Source organism: Canis lupus, chromosome 4 (assembly GCF_003254725.2).
Source record: "Canis lupus dingo isolate Sandy chromosome 4, ASM325472v2, whole genome shotgun sequence".
Classification (NCBI taxonomy): Eukaryota; Metazoa; Chordata; class Mammalia; order Carnivora; family Canidae; genus Canis; species Canis lupus.
In genome coordinates this window covers 22,374,667-22,393,473 of record NC_064246.1, presented here as the reverse complement: position 1 = coordinate 22,393,473, position 18,807 = coordinate 22,374,667, and the positions used below count along the sequence as shown (strand labels likewise).

Here is an 18,807-nt window from a genome sequence, read left to right as displayed (position 1 = left end):
ACCCCACTGGAGGTTTGGGTTTGCCATGTGGAACACAGGGTGGTTTAAACTTGCAGGGCTTTCCAAGAATGCAGAACTTTGGGTCAGAAAGGCCTTGGAGAGAATTGGATCTTGGGGTCCTCTACCTTAGAAGCACAGCAGGATCACCTGGGGCGCTCTGAAGGCTTCCCATGCCCAGGTCAGACCCGAAGACCAATTAAGTCAGAATCTCTGGGGGGAACCCAGACAGAGGTGAGTCCGTCATTCAGCCAAGGGTGAGAACCACTGAGCGGGTCTTTCTTGAACAAGGGTGCATTGGTGAAAATTCATATATGCATAGACTTCCTAAACCAGAACCGCTAGGGGTGAAGGCCAGGCATTTTGAAAAAATTTTGAATCTTGAAAAAACTCTAAGAGATTCACATGTACAACCTTGATTATTCATTCACCAAGCACCTGCCCATCGAGGGCCCACTCTGTGCCAGGCACTGTTCCAGGCCCTGTGGGTATATTACTGGGTGAGTGACACGTCCTGCCTGCATGGAGTTTACAGGCCACAGCATAACAGATAATAAGCCAGCTAGCACAGAAGTACGTGCACAAATAATCATCTCAGTCTGTAGTAGGTGCTAGAAGAAAAGTAAAAGGGACAGGGGATCAGGGAAGGACTCTCTGAGGAAGGGATATCTGGACCAAGACCTGGATGAGGATGACAGGAAGGAGCCAGCAATGGCAAATCCAGTGGCTTGTGAGGGGGGTCACTCCGTGCAGAGGCATGTCTGCTGACATGGGGGCTGCACATTCCTGCAGCTGCAGGACCCACTCTTGTCAGCTGTTTACAGGGTCCTGGCTAGACAGGAAGTACTGGGAAAGAGCCAGTGTCGCAACTGCCCTCTTGGGACCTCGGGAAATTCTACAGGCTGATGGGCTAAGAGGGATTTTAGAAAATGTGCAGCTGAAAGCTTTAAGGGGCCTCAGAGTTCACTAGTTTAACCCCCACCCTACAGTTATCAGATGGGAAAACCGAGGCTTAGCAAGAGGCTGTGATTTGCTTTGATGGGCATCTCAGCTCCGAAAAGGGTTACATGTGAGACAAGGACTCCTCTATGGGGCCTGCTTGCCGTTCCAAGCCCACTGTCCGCCCCTCCCCTTTTCCCCAAACTGCTGCTTGTTGCTCTCCATATAGGCGACCTGCGTGTTCCAGCCATGGTCTAAACTAGCAGGACACACCCAGGGAGCTTGGGTGGTGGGAAAGTGTGGGCACCCCCCAATAGTTGCTCTGTTAGGGAGGTTCTTCCTCCCACACCAGGAAGCCCATCGCAGGCCAGACAGAATGGTGCCAGATAAGGCCATGGAATTTGGAATTTAGTGGGATCTGGAATTTCCCTTATAGGAAAGCTGGTCCCAGCTGTCCACCCATGGTGAGCGGCCCAGGGAAGGGTAGGACATATTCTGGGGAGGGGACAGGTGGCCCAGGTGCCCCAAGGCAGAGGCCTGATGTGGCAGGGAGGGCAGAGTGGGCAGAGAGAAGGGTGATGGCTATCTCTGGAGCATCCCTGCCCAGGAGCCATCTGGGTCAACCAGGTCACTCTGTGTGGACAGACCGCTGGAAGTGGCCGCTGGCTTGCTCTTGCTCAAGCCTGATTTCTGCCTTTGAATGTGGTATAGCCAGGAGGGCTGAGGCCAGGCACTGCCTGTTGTAGGGCCACCAGCTTGCCTGCTCATGAGTGGGCATACACCCCTACCCTCTCAGAACACTCAGAGCTAAAGCCCGGACAGCTCCTCTCAATCTCCTGTTGACTTCCCTGGAGGTAAGTCCTAGAGGTAAGACATGGGGGCCCTGGAAAGACAATCTAGAATAGTCTAAAATGCTTCTTTTCTTAATCTTTCTCAGCTGTGCTGGGGTGGAAAAGGTCTGGCAAGGGTGAAAACTCAGCCAGCCATAAAGCAAGTCCCTTAAAAACTTGGGTAAGTCATCCCTCTCTCTCTGCCTCAGTTCCCCCACTGGCAAGAAGGAAGTGCAAACTATCACCCTGACGACCTCCCGGGCCGTTAAGCAGCTGAGATTCACATGTGAAGATGCTCTTTGCTCGAAGTGCTCCCTGCCTATGAGCAATGGGCATCACCTTGACATGTGATGGGCAGAAAAACCAAAAAATGGGCCCTCACGTGCCCCTTCAGAAGCTCTCTCAGGCCATGGCTCCTGCCAAGCTCCGCACACTGACCCTGCGCGATAAGCACTAGGATTCCCTAGAAGGAGCCTTGGAAAGGAAGTCCAGGGTAGGGAGGTGGAGATGCTCAAGCACTTGGAAACTTGTTTAGCTGGCTTTTTCAGCAGTGATCGGGGCTCCCCCCAGCCCGGGGGGCTTCTGCGAGCACTGCGATCGGTGGGCTGTGGTGGGAAGGTGGGGAGGACAACTGACTTCAGGCTTCCAGAGGCCCCTCTCCCTGGAGAGGCCAGACCCTCAGCTGGCCCGGCCCTTCCCTCTGCAAACTGCACAGGACCCAGGGCGGAGGCAAAGAAGGATGCTGTCAAGGGTGTAATAAACGACTTATTGACTGGTTAGCAGAGTTTTCAGGGCTTGGAGCATGACCTTCCGGCAATTATGCCCTCCGCTGCCTGCCCAAGGCCCCTCCCTCTCTGGGGAGACTCAGGTCTGGGGGGGACGCTTCCCCCCAGACCATGCCTGTCCTTCAGGGGCCTGAGGCATGCAGACAAGCTGCCCTCGGGGCTGCTACTCTTCCTTCCCAGCCTCCCACAGGAATACGCACCCTCTCTGACCAACCTTTATAAAGGCAGAGGCTGGAATGAGAAGGCTGCCCTGCTGGCCCGGACTGGTCCCAGGGAAAAGCCCAGTTCCGACCATCAGCTCTTTACTGAGACGACCGGAGGCACACTGGTGGGGCTGCTGCCTTTGGCAAAGCTGCTGTGGGGCTTCTGTGCACTCACCACACAATGACTCCCCAAGTCATCACTGCGCAGCCAGCTCTCAGGGGGATGTCCAGGGAGGTGTATGGGGGTGAGACCCGGTCCCAGCCCGGGGAGTGGATGCAGAGTGGGGTCCTGGAAGGAATACTAAATTCGGAGCCTAGAGGCTGGGTAACACCCAGACCCGGTTCTGACATAAAATCTGGAAGATTGGGGTGGGTCACCTCACCTCTCCAAGCCCTCATCTGGTTGTCTGAGACCTTCTTCCCAGAGTGATTACAAGTTATGAAACGGAATGTGGGCAAGAGGACAGGCCCAGAGTAGGAGGGTGGCCGGGGCCTTGGGGGGCCTACAACACACCTGGCACACAGATGGACTGCGTGTGGATGGGACCCTCACTAATCAAAGTAAAAGCAAACGAAGCAGCCACGTCAGCATGTTGTACAGCTCTGTAAAGAATGGGAGTTGTGCGTGTGTGTGCGTGCCTGTGTGTGTCGAGGGACTGGAAAAGGAAGATCCAAGGCTTATCTGAGGCCCAAATAGCAACTTGCAGATCCTGTAGGTAAATAATAATAAAGCCCTTTGCACACACATGAACTGTGATGATGATCCCACCTCCTCTCTGTGAGGCAAGTGCTGTAGGATTCATTACCCATTTTACAGAGGAGGAAATTGAGTCCCAGGGGGCTGAAGGGGTCTGCTCAGGCCCACACGGAGCCAGGAGTCACAATTCAAGACAGGGCAGGGACAGCACTGGTGGGTCCTGCCCTCTCCATCTTCCCTGGGAATAGCACGGGGAACCTCTCTCCCCTGCGGGGCCCACCGTTTGGACCTATGAGCAAAGTAGGAGGTGCGTGTATGAGGAAGCAGAAAGCATTCAAGCAGCCATGAAAACAAAATGAGAAGAGAGGTCCAGGGGCACATGGGTGGCTCAGGGGCTGAGCACCTGCCTTTGGCTCAGGGTGTGATCCCAGGGTCCAGGGATCCAGTCCCGTATCAGGCTCCCTGCAGGGACCCTGCTTTTCCCTCTCCCTAGGTCTCTGCCTCTCTCTCTGTGTCTCTTGTGAATAAATACATAAAAATCTTTAAGAGAGAGAGAGAGATATCTGGATCTGGCCTGGTGTCACACCCACTTCTCTCTTTCATGAAAGACAACATCCTATAGATACTATTTCGTGCCTCCTTTGCTCGTCAGTATGTCTTGGGAGTCACATACCCTGTCAGCTCCTGAAGAGCTGTGATGAGTGCTTGTGCCATAGCTGATTGAATTTCAGGGCACTCAAGTGATTTCCAATATTTTGCAATTACAAATGATGAGCGTTATTTTTTTGGGGGGGGGGGGCGTATGTATTTTTGTATCAATAAAGGTGTACCTGAAGGGAAGAGTTCTAGAAGTCACGTGTATGAGGGTCACTTATATATCTTGTCTTGTGAATTGTCTGTCTCTTTTCTTCCTTTTTCTTTTTACCAGGCTTTTGGTCCTTTGTTCCTCAGTAGTTTAGAGTGCTTTCTGAATTGGGGTATTAGTTCTTTGCCTGAGGAATATATCACAAACATCTCCTCCTGGTTTGTCAAATATTTCATCTTTTGACTAGTGTAGGGTGCTTTATTGTCAAAAAAAATTTTAGTCTTTATGTAATAAACTTGATCAATTTTTTATTTTATTGCCTCTGGATTCCGAATCATAGCTAGAAAGCCTTTCCCGCCCCAATGTTAAGGAGAAATTCACCCATGGTTTCATCTAGTACTTAAGTCTGGATCTCTAATCCATTTGGAGTTTGTTTTTTCCCTCTATGGTGTGAAATGTGAATCAAAGCTTATACCTTTTTCCAATGGCTAGCTACCCAATTATCCCAGCACTATTTATTTCAAAGTCTGTCTCTGTCCCAGTGGGCCAAGATAGCATCTTTGCCATATACTGCATTTCTTTATGCACTTGGGTCTCGTTCTGGACTTTTATTAGGTTTGACTGGTCTGTCCGACAATTCACACACCTATGCCTCGGTTTTAATTATGGAGGCGCTACAGTATGTTTTAGCATCTGGTAAGGTAGTTTTACCTCATTTTTTCCCATTTTTGTGCCTCTAAGTGATTTCTCATTTAATCTCATTGGCGAATGCTTCTAGCACAGTGCTGAAGAAAAGAGATGGTGGGTAACCATGCTTCATTAGTGATCTTAAAGGAAAGGCCTTTAGTGTTTCCCCATTAGATAAGATACTGGCTTTAGGATTAGGGCATGTATATATTTTATCATGCTAAAAAGAACCCCTTAATTGGTATTTTTTGAGGGTTTATATGATGAATGGATGTTGAATTTTGATGAAGGCTTTTTCAGCATTTCTAGAGATAATCATATGAATTTGTTTCCCTAGATTCATTACTCTGGTGTGTAATACTAATTTGGCATATGTCATGAACATTAATGGATTTTGAACCAACCTTGCATTCCTAGAATGACCCAGAGTTGGTCATTCTGTATCACTTTCTTAGGGGAAAAAAAGAGAGAGAGAGAGAAAGAGAGAGAGAGAATATGGAACTGAGTACCAAGGATGACGGCTAGCATTCGTGGAACCCCTTCTCTGTCCTCTACATGCATTATTAACTGATTCAATCCTCAAGACAGCTATGGAAGCAGGCTTTATTATTCTCATTTCCCAGATGAGGAAATGGAGACCAACAGTGTGGAAGCACCCTGGCCAACATCACACAGTCAGCAAATAAAAGATATGACTGGATCTTGGGTCTTAGTCATAAATGGGCGGTGTTATTTGGCTATTATTCTGACATATTAAAAATGCTCATTACATGATAAAATGTGGGAAAGGGAACATCTCTGTAGGAAGTGGGGGAGGATCTGCTCTTACTTCCCAGAAGCTTGAGCTGCCCCCTTGGCCCCACCCCACTGGAGCCCCACAGAGGAATGATGAGAGGAGGCTGGCCAGCACACTAGCCAAGTGCTATCAGAAAGCAGCCTGTAGATGCCCCTGAAGCCTGCGAGGCCAGGCAGCAAGCAGCCCTTGAGGCCTGCCATGACCCCATCCAGCCTGGGCCTTACTCTGACTTTGCATTTATGTCTCAGGCTCCAGACAGTGTAGGAGCAGCTCAGAGAATGAATGCTAGTCTGAGGAGGTGTGGGCTGCCAGGGAATAAAGGGCAGAGAAGAAAACCCTGCCCCTTCACTCCCTGCTGGTCCTGCCTGCCCCGTTTTCTAAGAACGGGCAGCTGGCCGAGGGATTATGTAAGTTCTGGTGGGCATGGCAGATGGTGTGCTGGCTCAGACACATCAAAGCCAGCTCTGACACTAACCTTCCCTGACGTGGCACCCCGGCCTCCTCTGCTCTGGGGTGTGCAGCATGGTGAGGGATGGGAAGAGACCCAAACTCTGTCATCTAGCTCAAGAGCCATGGCCAGCCAGGTGAGGGGAGAAGCCAGGCCCCACCAACAGGCAGGGGGTTCCAGCCAGGGAAGGAAACCTAGGTAGGCCCTCTCTGCCCCACAGCAAACAGCTCTCGGATGAACTGCGTAGTCCCTGGCACAACAGATCCTGCTCTGCCCGCCTCCTTCCACCTCAGATCAGCTCCTTGGGTTTGCAGAAGTTTCCAAAGCATCTCTCTGGGTGTATTCTCCTTTGGCCCTATCTGACATGCAGCTGCTTTGATTCCTTTTGCTGATGGGTAAACTCAAGCTCAAAGAGGGGGAGTGATTTCTTGGTCATAGAGTTGGCCTTAGAGCTGAAGCTTCTAGATGTCTTGTCCAGTGCTCTTTCCAAATGCATATGACATGCAGGCTTCTTCCCTTGCTGTAACCACAGGTGGATCACCAAGTCGCCCTGCGGGCCACGCTGAATCTTATGTCTGATATTTCTCATGCCAAAAGGGGACTACTAGAAAGAAGCGAGGGCTAAAACCAGCAATTAGCAGATTCATTTCTTTCTGGCTAGAAAGAAAAGAAAACCAACATTTACTGACCATGCCCCATCTCATTTGGTCTCCCCAACAACTAATCAGGGCTCCTTTTTTACAGTGAGGAGGTACAGGCTCAGGAAATTACAGTTTGTGACTCAGATATATCGGACTTGAATGCAGTTTTCTAATTCTAGGCCAGACCCTCTTCATTTGGACAGATGAGGACACTGAAGCCCAGAGAGGGAGAGGGCCTACCTCAATGCCATACCATAGATTAGCTGTGTGGACAGGACTAGAATCCAGGAGGCCTCCCAATCCTTAGCTCAGGGCTCTTTCTGCTGTTGTCTCTTCTGCGTGAGTGTATGTGTGTTTGTGTACAGAAGTGGGGCGTGCCAGCAGGAAAATATGGGGCCAGATCAGATTTGCAGCAGGGGTCATCATGCCCAGCAGCCCCAGGCTATCTGGCTACCAGGCAGTAATTCCAGCTCAGCCTGGGATCGGGGCTCCTGGCAAGAACCAGTGGGTGCCCAGCTGCGAGCATGGTACTGGCCAGGCCTACTGCTGCCTCGGCCAAGGACCCGAGGGGGTTGATCAATCTCCCAGGGAAGCTCCCTGAATGTTGGCACTGAACACAGTGCCAGGGAGAATTTGGCTCCATCAGACCCTGCAGCCAAAACTGTTCCCCTGCACCAAACCCAGATCCTTGGTGGCAGTTGCTATGGAGGGCTGAGAGCTGTGGTCAGACCCTGCCCATGGGCTTTCAAGAAATACCCTCTCAGCCCACATGTAATCCCAGGCCCCAGAGTCCCTGCGCATGCAATGGACATTCTGTTGAGCCCCAAGAGGCAAGCTGGGGGCGAATGATCCATAGGGTTGGGAATATAAGTAGGAAACAAACATTTTGCAAGGGGCTGGGCCAGCTATCCCATGTGAAGGCCACCTTGCAGGTAAGTACAAAGTTAACCAGCCTGGCAAATGCCTGCCAGGCCACTTTCTGCACACAGGGGCCTGAAGGCACTTGGCTACGATGCTTGGTTAATTCTCTGCAGCTCCCCTGGACCTAGTGACTAAACTCTCTCATAGCTAGGGGCTCCGAGCACTGAAGACTTGGCTCTGACTTTCATCAGGGCTGGTACCTAGTAAATGCTCCAAGATAGAAGCAGAAGAGAATGAAGGGAGAGAGGTAGGCAAAGAGGGAGGCTGCAAGCGAAGCAACTAGGATCTCTTGATTCTTTGGTTACATTCAAGCAGCAAGTCCACAGCACGGTAGGGACTGAATCATAGCGACTACCTGCGTGAGTGAGGCCTGACCGTGAGTTCTCATTCATTCATTCTACAAGTGTTTATCCAGCACCTTCTATGGGCCAGGGACTGTGCTTGGCACCAGGGACATGCGAGGGAACAAAATCAGACCCAGTCCCCTCATCACCTAGCATCACAGCTGCTCTTTCATGACCTAGTTGTTCAACCCCATCCTGCCTCCACCCAGGTCCCCAGGGCCCTGGCTCGGGGAGGGGAGGGGGAGGGGGAGGGGAGGGGAGGGGGAGGGGGAAGGGAAGGGAAGGGAAGGGAAGGGAAGGGAAGGGCGGGAGGCTGCCCCTTGCAACATTTGCCACCTGGTCCCAGGCCACTGCTCATTGTGTTGAGTCTCGCTCTGCCCTGCTGTGTCACAGAATGCCCAAAGGTAGGATGGGAGAAGGAACCAGGAACAACTTTCCTGGAATTTCTGACTCAATTTCTTGTAAGCTCTCCATCCTCCATGGGTGCTCAGGCCCCAGGCTGGGCAGGCGGGCGCCTCTGATTGCATTACAGAGCTGCTTTCCTTTAGCTCCTGTCTCCTGACCCCGGTAATGCCTCAAGACGCCACTGGAGGCCCCTGGGGGTTGCAGGCTCCTGGGTGATCTCAGAAGATGTGCCTCCCAGACCTTGGGGATGCCTCCTGGTACCCGCCAGGCTTCGGTGAACACCAGGGGCCAGAAAAGGCAGGCAGCCTCCCTCATCCTGCCCCTCTCCCTGGCTCTCAGGTCAACCTGGAAGCTTCCACTCCGTCTTCTTGCTCTCTTGCCCAGAGATGCACAGAGAAAAGCAAGGCTCAGCACCCTCACCCCAGGTGTTAGCCAGATAGATCAGGCTGGGGGGTGGGGGGGGAGGCAGGAAGGAGGGAAGGCAATAGAAATCAAGAGAACCTACTCCATGCCAGGATTACCTTTGCCATCTCACAGCACACCACTGCCCAGTGAAGGTGGCAGGTCACCTTCCAGACAGGTCCAGAGCACTGAGCCACCTGGCCCAGGCTCTCAGTGAGTGAGTGCTTTTAATTCCAAAGCCTGGCTCTTTCAAAGTATCAAGGGACCCCTGGGCCCAGAATTCCTGTTGTACCAGATGATCAGATACAAGTCAGGGGCTGAATTAGGAATTTGTTTCCTGGGTTGATGAGCCAGACGTTCCCACCCCCACCCCCTTACAAACGCACCCCCTTACTAGGAACGCCCTCTCTGCCTACCCAAACTCTGTCCTTCCTTCAAAGGCCAAACACCACCTTCCTCCTCCCGCAGGAAGCTTCTCTCAACAGCCTCAGCACTTCCTGTTGTACCACCCAATACATGGCATCGGTAATGATGATTGCTGCTGAGGACCGTGAATGCAACTGAGCACTCGAGAAGGTGCAATGTACTTGTCTATGTTCCCTCATTGTTCCCCATGACAATCTGATGAGTGTGGCATTATTAGCAGTCCCATTTTACAAATGAAGACACTGAAGCTCAGAGAGGGTAGACGACTTGCTCCCGGACCTGGAGCCAGATGGGACCCCAGCCAGGACCTGACCCCAAGTGGTCTGACTGCACAGCCTGCCGTCCAAGCACTGCACTGGATCCCTCCCGGGCCATGCGTGTGGCTCAGCTCACCTGAGTGAGCTCCTCTCTGCTGCACCATCTCCCACTCTTGCACCCCAGCAGCACACATTGGGCACATGGCTCAGGCCTCAAAAAGCGACACAAATCCATTCAAGGGTCAGGCCCCTGCTCTGCCCCACTTGGACTGTATCGCCCAGTGCTTGCTCTATTTGGATGAATATGCACATGCACCTGAGTTTCAGGGCTGGGCTGGTGTTCCAACAGGATGTGGGGACAGGATCCCTCCTTCCCCAACCGCAGGACCAGCCTCTACCCCTGCAAAATGAAACAGTGAATGGTCTGGCTGGGTCTGAGAGTGTGTTCCCCCCACCTCCTCCACAGCGCCCCCTGAGCCTTGATGGGGGTGGGAGGGTGTGTGTGTGTGGGAACAAGTGCCTCTTCTCTTGCATATTCACGCTGCCTCTGCCTGTAGGGTCCTTTTCTGCCCCTGGGCCCTGCTTGGCATCTGGGGCTCTTGGCCTCTGAGACAGGAGACGCTCATGGAGCAGGAACATGGGACTGAAGTCCCGACGGGTGATTTATGGCTTGAGAGAGAAGAGAGAGAGAGAGACCCAGGGCCACATAATGTTCACAAGGGCATTCCAGTCGATATATTGACTTTCTAGAGGGGCCTGTGTAAACACAAGTGCTTCTGGGCCTCAGCTACCTCTGCCTCTTGCTGGCTGCTGGGGCCTCTTCAGATGGAACTAGGCAAAACAAAAGCCAAACCCCAAGGCCCTTAAAGGTCATCCTTCCATTTCTCCCCACCCCAAACTTCCAGAAGGGGAGACCAACCAGAACCCAGAGAGTAAAAGGCCCCCATCACACAGCAGCATAAGAGCAAACACTAGAGTCTCCTAACTCCTAGGCCAGGAGCTGCTAGGCCTAGGCCTTTCTCCTCCTCGCATGCCCCTAGAGGAAGCTGACTCTGGCATCACAGGGCTGTCCATACTCGCTATGTGCCAGGCCCCATGCTAAGTGCTTTATCATAATCAGGTTGTGTGATTCTTAAAACCACCCCATGAGGATGGTGTTATTACCCTCATTTTACAGATGAGGCAATTGAGGCACAGCACAGCAAGGTGAGCTGCCAAGGCCAGTGAGGCCCCTCTAGAAAGTCAGCTGACCAGTGGTTAAGAAGTGTTTCCTGGACTCACTCATCCTCAAGAGCCACAGGGAGGGGCAGCCCAGGTGGCGCAGCAGTTTAGCGCCCCCTTCGGCCCAGGGCCTGATGCTGGAGACCTGAGATCAAGTCCCACATCGGGCTCCCTCTCCCTGTGTCTCTGCCTCTCTCTCTCTGTGTCTCTCACGCATAAATAAATAAAATCTTTAAAAAAATTTTTTTAAATAAAAAGAGCCACAGGGAGAGAATCAAGGAATAAGATAGCTTTTCCTCTCAATCTTCCGCCCCAGGTCCCAGCCTGCAGTCAGAGGTAGCTGAGGGTCAGTTTCCCAAGGCGCACCCCTTCAGATGAGGCTGAGAGGCCCAGGAGTGGACATACGACCAGGGGTTGCCCCACCAAGGACTGGGCTGGCCCAAGATGGTGGCTGAGCAGGTGCCGATAGGGCCAATTTTCTGAGAGTGGGAGAGGCCTGGGGCCAGGCCCCCCTGCCCAGGTGCTCCAGCTAGCAGGCCCCCACCCCGTCTTTTCAGGACATGCTCTTAGAAAGACCTGAAAAAGAGAGTCAAGGTCTGGCTCACGTCACCCCCTCCAGGAAGCCCCAAGGCTAGGAAAGTTTACTCTTTGCTGTGCTCTCCCTACATATACCATCACCGCCCTCACCTGGCATCTGAGACTCTCTGAATGTCCTAACAGTTTTGAAGTGGACATGAGCATCCAGCCCAGTGACCACCCTGAGGGTTGGCACCAGGGCTGCTCTGGTTCCAACCTGGGATCCAGGTCAGCTTCTTAGGTGACCATCCTCCTGGCCGGTGGAGTTCTTACAAGGACCAAGTGAGGTCCCATCTATAAGAGAGTTTGGGTTTTTTTTTTATAAACTAAACCAATATGCACCAGCAGCGGGGCTGCGACTTTCCTATAGGTCCCCCTGCTGCACAAGGGCCCATCTTTGACCCTAGAGCTGAGGATGGCAGTCAATCAATATAGGCAGAAGTGGGAAAGCAGAGGGACTCTTGGTGACCAAGGAAGTGGTGAGGACAGTGGAGTACGGCTCTTGTGTGTGTCTGTGTGCAAGTGTCCTGTTTCAATTGCCTCCACTGAGAGCCCCAGCCCCAGCCATGCCTGCTTATGTAGGGATGCCACTCACTCAAGCTCTCTGCCTGCCTCTACTCTAGCAAATTCCAGAGGAGACCTCATTGTCTCCAGAGGGCTGCAGCATGAGGCTGAGCCAGGTCAGAGAGCAGATCTCCAAACCACGGGTGCTGCCACTGTTCTTGGTAAGCTGCAAGTCAACTGAAGGTGACCCAAGGACTCAGACCCTCGTCCTGGGGGCCATCGATCAAGTTCCTGGACTGGTTTTAGGACTTATCTATGGTTGACCTTCCTCCCTCTGGAGCAGCAGGACCTACCTGACCTATCTGCCCTCAAGAGTGTGTGTGTGTGTAGTGGGGGGCAGGGGAAGCTGGCCTCTGCCTTCCAACTCCAGAACTTGGCAGTTGGACCAAATCCTGCTCACAACCCCCAGTGCAGGGCAAAATAAGATCTCCATAGTGCTAAAGGGCAAATGGCCTGGGTCCCATCAGGAAGAGACATCCCCAACAGAATACAATGGATGGAGCTTCTCATGCCTGGTGGTGACTCACTGTCCCCACACCACACATACCTATTTATACACAAACACACCACAGCTGTGCCCATATGCACACACCCCCACACCCCCAAACACACGTAGTCACCTCCATCGCACGCACCCATATACAAAAGGCACAACCCTCATCGGCACATCTATTGGTCCCGCACGTTCATCTCCATTCCCCAACACCCCAACGCAACACCACACCTACTCTCCCTTCCCACTGCACACTCCCACCTCCGCAATACACGTTCTCACCCCTACAACACCGACAGTCCTTGATACACACTCTCACACCCACAGCCTGCCTTCCCGGAAAACCGGGCCTCGCCCCGCAGGGAAAGTTATGAGGCGCTGGGGGCAGCCCGGCGGTTCTGGGAGGTGAGGATGGAGGCTGGGCTGGGTACCCTCACCTGCTCAGGTGGCTTGGAGCTCCAGGAGGCTCCCCCTCTCCCCCCACCTCTCCCAGGACTCAGCTCGGCAGGGGAGGGGAGGTAAGGGGATGCAAGGAGAGGGTGAGAAGGAGAGGGGGACGCGGAGCAGGGGGCGCAGGGTGGAGGGGCGGGGCGCCCAGATGCGTGGCCCCAGGTAAGCGGCACTATGGAGGCAAGGAGCCCACCCCGAGCCCACTCCGTGCCGGGCCAGGAGGCGCTGATCAGGTCGGGGCGCTTTCGGAGAGAAGGGAGGGAAGGAAAGGGCTGGGGAGCGGGGACGCGGCTGCTGTATGCGCGCACTCCAGCATATGTTTTTGCTGCCAGTATCGAGAAAAAGCTGCGCAGAGGAAGGGGCACCGCGGGACCTGCACAGGCCGGCTGGTGGGGGCGCGGGGCTGAGTGCGAATCTGCCACGCGCCCAGCTCACAGCCGGGAGCCCTGGCCAGCTCCGGGGCGCCCGCGGCTCCCCATAACGAGGGTGGGGAGACATCCCCCGGGCAGCTGGGGCCCCAGCCCCAACTCGGGAAGCAAATCAAAGGGGCCAGTGCACCTGATTCCCTCGACCTTCCTGAAACTGCCCTTCCTCCTATTATTCTAATTACGGAATTTTAATTTTCCCTTTAAAAAAAAATAAAGACAAGAAACAGAAAAGCACAGAAGGCACTTGTTTGGTTTCATTTTGCCTTCACAGTTTTAATGACTCCATTTGTGGAAGCTGTTTAGGAAACTGGTGAGGAGGAGAAGGAAGAGGAGGCCCTGAGAGGCTCGGCTGTGGCCTCGGATGCCCGCACCCTCCCTTCTCTGCTGGGGGCCACTCGGCCTTGGTGGCAGGTTCTCTTTACTCCCTAAGTCCCGTGACCCCGCCTCCCTTCCTTTCCTACAGGCCTTGCTAGGTGGGCTCCCGGATGGATGTCTCTCTGCGACCCCACCCCAGGGCTGAGGGTCAGAAGAACACACTTAGAGGGAGGGGGGATCCAGGACGGACCCTTTAAAATCACTAACCTTACTCTCTTAAGCACTTGGAATGAGGGAGTCCTTCTCTACCCTCATCCCCAAAGTCCTAAGCAGCCCACACCCTCTTTAGAAGAGTGTGGGGAGGAAGGGAAGGGGAGATGGGAAGATCTCATCTCAGGCCTGACAGCCAGAAACTCAACAGAGTGGGTGGGGAGGAGATGGGCTCCCCAAAGCTTCAAAATAAAAACTAAAAATATATTTTGTCCCATCTATACAAATGAAGGCAGAGTTTTAAAATGTAGAGCCAGCTAGTCCCACACTCCAAGGGAGCGTGGCCAGTGGTTTATCTCACCTGGGATGGGTTAGGGATCAGGGGTGGAGCTACCTTTGGGCACCTGGCTAGTCTCAGGGCCTGACCTCTGGCCCAGCCCTTTACACCTGTCTGGGGTCAGCATTCCTGACTCCACCTCTTTTCCCCATCCCACTACAAGTCTCAGTCTGACCTAACTACCAAACAAACCTTATCTTTAGCAGCCTGCCTTCCCTAGGGCCTCAATTCAACAGCTCAGTCCCAGACCCATGCAGCCAGGTGGAAAGAAGGAGCCAGAACTAGCCTGAGGTTTGTGAGGCCTGAGTTCAGATTCCAGATCTATCCCTGAGTCCCCATATATACCCCCCTTCCCCCCCTCCCCAGGGCAAGTCAGGGCCTGTCCCAAAGCTTCAGCAGTTAAGGAAAGGGGTGGGAAAAGAGGGGAACTGTTTTGTCCTCTGGAATTCCCAGTTTGGGGTGGGGGTGGAGAGAGGAGGAAGGAGAGAAATTACCTCCGAATTTCTTCCCCTGCAGTGATACTTTCACTTTAATGAGAAAGCACATTAAGACACTCTTGATTTTCCATTTGTTTGAGATGGGTGTTTGCTACAGTGTAGAGGGTGACGCAAAATGGGCCACCGCACCACACCCACCCACATGCACACACCCACCCACATGCACACACATGCACACACAGCAGAGACTGGGAAAACTCTGACTTTAATTGCATCTTAAAAAGATGTGTTATCATGATTCCACGGTCCCTTCTCAACCATCCCAGCCAGAAGCCAAGGCAAGACTCTTTAAAAACTCCTGGAAAGGCTAACGGTACGGTGAGAGGAGATCCTGAGGGCCAACAGGGGCTTTTGAAGTGGCCTCTGCTGGCCAGTCACTTGCTGACACCTCCTCCTTCTAAGGGTCTGTATTTTATGGTTCCGGGTTTGATTTTTCCACCATCAAACTTTATGGCTTAAAAATCCCTTAGTGCTGTAAAGGGAGCTCATCCCCATATCCACTGGGAAGGGGGGTGAGGGAAAAGAGACAAAGTGCCTGCCACCTGACGGAGCTTGGACACCTCCCAGAGAGAGCCCTGCTCTGTGGAGACAGCCTTATCTCCATCAGCTTGATATATGCCTTCAGGCAGAGGTGGATGGGGCCACGAGGAGGCGTCCAGTGTGACCTGAAGCAGCCTGGCTATTAGAGAGGAGCAGTCCTGCACGCAAGTCCGCCATCTGTGGTCAAGCAAGATTGAGAAGAGCCAACACTCTGGCCTTGCTTTTCCCCAGCAGTGAAATGGGACTCGTGACGGATCCACTGGGCAGACCCCAAGAACATTCCGACAGATGTTCTGTGCCTGTGGCATCGGAGAAACGGGCTGCGTGGGAGGAGGGGGCATGTTCTCCCCTCCTTGAAGGCAGATTTTCTAAGGGCTTCAGATTCTGGGCAGAGGGGGGACTGCACGCGGACCCCACCAGTTGGGCCCACTGTAGGCTGGTGGGCAGGCAGCCCCTGCCGCGCTAAGTAATGAGCACAATTCCAACACCGGTTCTGCTCACTAGTGAGAAATCAAAGCCCGGTATTAGAGGCCACTTCTGGCTGGGCTCCGTTTGTGCCCAAATCCATCAAAGCCCTGGGCCTGGGGTTTCCTCTGGGGAAGGTGGGGGCTGGATGCTTTGTTAAGCAGGAAAGGCAGGCCACCCCCAGCCTCCCCAGCCCAACTCTAGGCCAACCAGTCTTGCCTTTTTCCTGCCCAGCGGAGGCCCTCCCCCCTCCCCTCCTCTCCCCTCCCTTCCCCTCCCCTGTAACCTCAGTATTTATCCCTGATCCCATTGCGCGGCTGGTTCTAAAACAGTTTCCCAAGCCCCGATGCTGCCCAAGTGGCGTTTACAGAGGCTTCACCCTACCCTTCAATCACCTCCCCTCAAACACCCTCAAACCAGAAACCAACACCCCAGCCCAGCAACTCCCACCTTCAACTGCGCTCTTTAAAACAAGGTTGGTCATTCAGCAGCCTGCCCCCTCCCCCATCATTACCTTCCAACTTCAAAACACTGCTTTAAATACCTGAGTCTGCCCAAATCGTAATTAACTCGGATCAAATGATTGTGTCGTAACTTTACAACAGAGGGCTGGGGGGGGGAAAAAGTGGAGGATGTGCTAAAACCAAGCCCTCGCTCCCAGGCCGTGGGAATCATTAATTCCAGAGCGAGGAGTCTTTGGCCATCGGGGTGTAGTGGGGGGGGGGGGGGGCTGCGTCACCTCGTCCACTTTCTGCGCCAGCTTTCCTGCCCCATTCTCAGCCCCAACTCGGAGGGCTCCACGCGGGACGACCCCCTGCCCCAGCCCCGCCCCAGGAGCCGCGGCGTCCAGCTCCTCGGGTTCCCGCACCCAAGGCAGGTGGGCTCCCGTGCGTCCTCCCGCTCGCCTTAGGAGTCGCAGCCCAGTCGGCGGCGCGGGGCCCAGCTCCAGGCGAGCGAGAGGTGTGCACAGCCAGGGCGAGGGGGTGGTGCCGTGGCGGTAGGGACTTTATTTTAGGAGCCTACCAACCCCCTTAACGCATCTTGCAGGCCCACTGTAGGCAAGCGCATCTCGCGCCGGCTCCCCGGACGGGGGGTGGGGGTGGGGGTGGGGGGATGTCAGTGACCCATTTACAAGGAAACTTGGCAGGATCGCTACGTACTCTGCCCCCACCCCAACACACACCAAACCCCAGAAAGAAGAGAAAAAAAAAAAAAAAAAAAGACTCCTTCCCGACCTGCGGATCCTGCGGTCGCGGGCCACGCCAGGAGCAGTGCTCGGCCCTTCCCCCTTCTACAGCCGGCCTCCCTGGGTAGCGGGGCGCCCCGCGGGTCTCTCGCTCCTTCCCGTCTGCGGGTCTCGGGGGCGCAGCGCGTAGGAGCTTGCACGAGCCGCCCGCACGGCTGGGAAGTTGCCGGCGAACCGCGAGCCAGCGCACACCTGGCCCGAGCAGCCGGAGCCCCGTCTTTTCCTCCTCTGCCGCCGCCGTGTGCGGGGAGCCCGGGGTCCCCCGGAGGCCAGCCTTCCTGGCCGGGTCCTCCCGGGCGGCGGAGCGGGGAGCTTCCTCTGGGGCACCCGGCCGCGCCCCCGGGGGTGGCTGGTGGGGCGGGGAGACCTGCCTTCCCACCTTCCCACCTTCCCACCTTCCCACTCGCGGCCCCTGCGCCTCCCCGTGCGGGCGGACGCGGCGCTCGACCGCTCCAACTTCGCGCAGCCGGGCGCAGCGGGCCCCGACCCCCGCCCGCGTGCCCGGTCGCTCCCTACCTGCTCGGCTCAGCCTCGGGTCCCAGCAGAGCAGCAGCGCCAGCAGCAGCGCGCCCCGCGCTCCGCTCCGGGCCCACATGCTCCCGCGGCCAGGCTCGGGCGCCTCTCCCGCGGGGCGCGCTCCCCGGCCCCGGCCCCGGCCCCGCCGCCGCCGCCGCCGCCGCCGCCTCGCCGTCCTCCCGGCGCCCGGCCGCGCCAGCCCGTGCGGTCCGTGGGGCCCGGCGCCCGCTCTCCCGGCCGGGCTCCCGCGCGCCCCTCTGCGCTCCCGGCGCCCCGGCGCTCCGAGCGCTCCGCGGGCTCGCGCGCCCCGGCTCCGAAGTTACGCGCCGGCAGGTGAGCGCCCCGAGCGGCCCCGCGGCGGCCGGCCCCGCGCCTCCCCGCGCCCCGCCGCCGCCCGCGGCCCCGGCGCCCTCGCCGGCCCCCGCCGCCTGCCACAATGCCGAGCGCCGCCGCCCGCTCGCCCGAGTCGGTCCGCGAGCCCGGGAGGACCGCGCGCGGCGGGGCGGGGGCGGCGGGGGCGGGGGCGGGGCCGGGGCGGCGGGGGCGGGGCCGGGCGGGGCCCCGGAGGGGGGCAGCGACGGCCGGCGCGGCGCGGCGCGGCCTCCGCCGAGGCTGGGGGCCCTTCAGGGGGGCGCTCGCGAGACGCTCGGCCCGGCGAGCTGGAAAACCCGGCCGCGGGAACGTGGCTGCAGGCGCAGGCTGCCCAGTTTTCCTTTTTCAAAAACCAGGGAGATGTATCTCAGCTCTCCTTGGCTTGGCTGCGTCAGCTTTCTCCTCTGATTGAATTGAGGCCTCTCGCTTTTGGCTGCCTTGGTCCTTATTACCTGTGCCTTCAAAGTGTGGGGATGTTTCGAAAAAGAAAGAAGAAAAAGAAAAAGAAAAAGAAAAAGAAAAAGAAAAAGAGAAAAAGAAAGAAAAAGAAAAAGAAGAAAAAGAAAAAAAAAGAAAAAAGAAAAGAAGAAAGGAAAGGAAAGGAAAGAAAGAAAGGAAAGGAAAGGAAAGAAAGAAAAAGACTCCCTAAATGGGAAAAATCTCAAACACTTCAGGCCCGGTTGAGCCGGGGCTTACAGCTATGTGAACGTAGGTATAGATGCGGATCATCCTGGATGGCTCGGCTTCTCTGTGTGACCTTAGGCAGAACTGTTTACCAGACCCCTCTAAACCTCCTGTACCACCTTAGGTGCTACTGTTAAAAAGCTGCCCTCCAAGGTAACAGTAGGGCAGAGGGGAGAGGTACAGCCCTTGGGCTCTGCTCCTCACCCTCTGTGTGACCTTGAGCAAGTTACTTAACCATTCTGATGCTTCCTTCATCATCATCTAAAATAGAGAAAAATTATAATTATCTCATAAGGGGGTGTAGAGTTGA

At 55.1% G+C, this 18,807-nt stretch overlaps 1 protein-coding gene across 2 annotated transcripts in view; it reads right to left on the bottom strand.

Moving 5' to 3' along the window:
- Positions 1-17,575, bottom strand: part of UNC5B (unc-5 netrin receptor B) — an 80,684-nt gene extending 63,109 nt beyond the window's left edge. For both annotated transcript variants that reach the window (XM_025434278.3, XM_025434279.3), the window contains exon 1: positions 17,442-17,575. In XM_025434278.3, the coding sequence (XP_025290063.1) occupies positions 17,442-17,520 (79 nt within the window). In that variant the 5' untranslated portion in view covers positions 17,521-17,575. The remainder of the gene's footprint in view (positions 1-17,441) is intronic.
- Between the last annotated feature and the right edge of the window lie 1,232 nt (positions 17,576-18,807).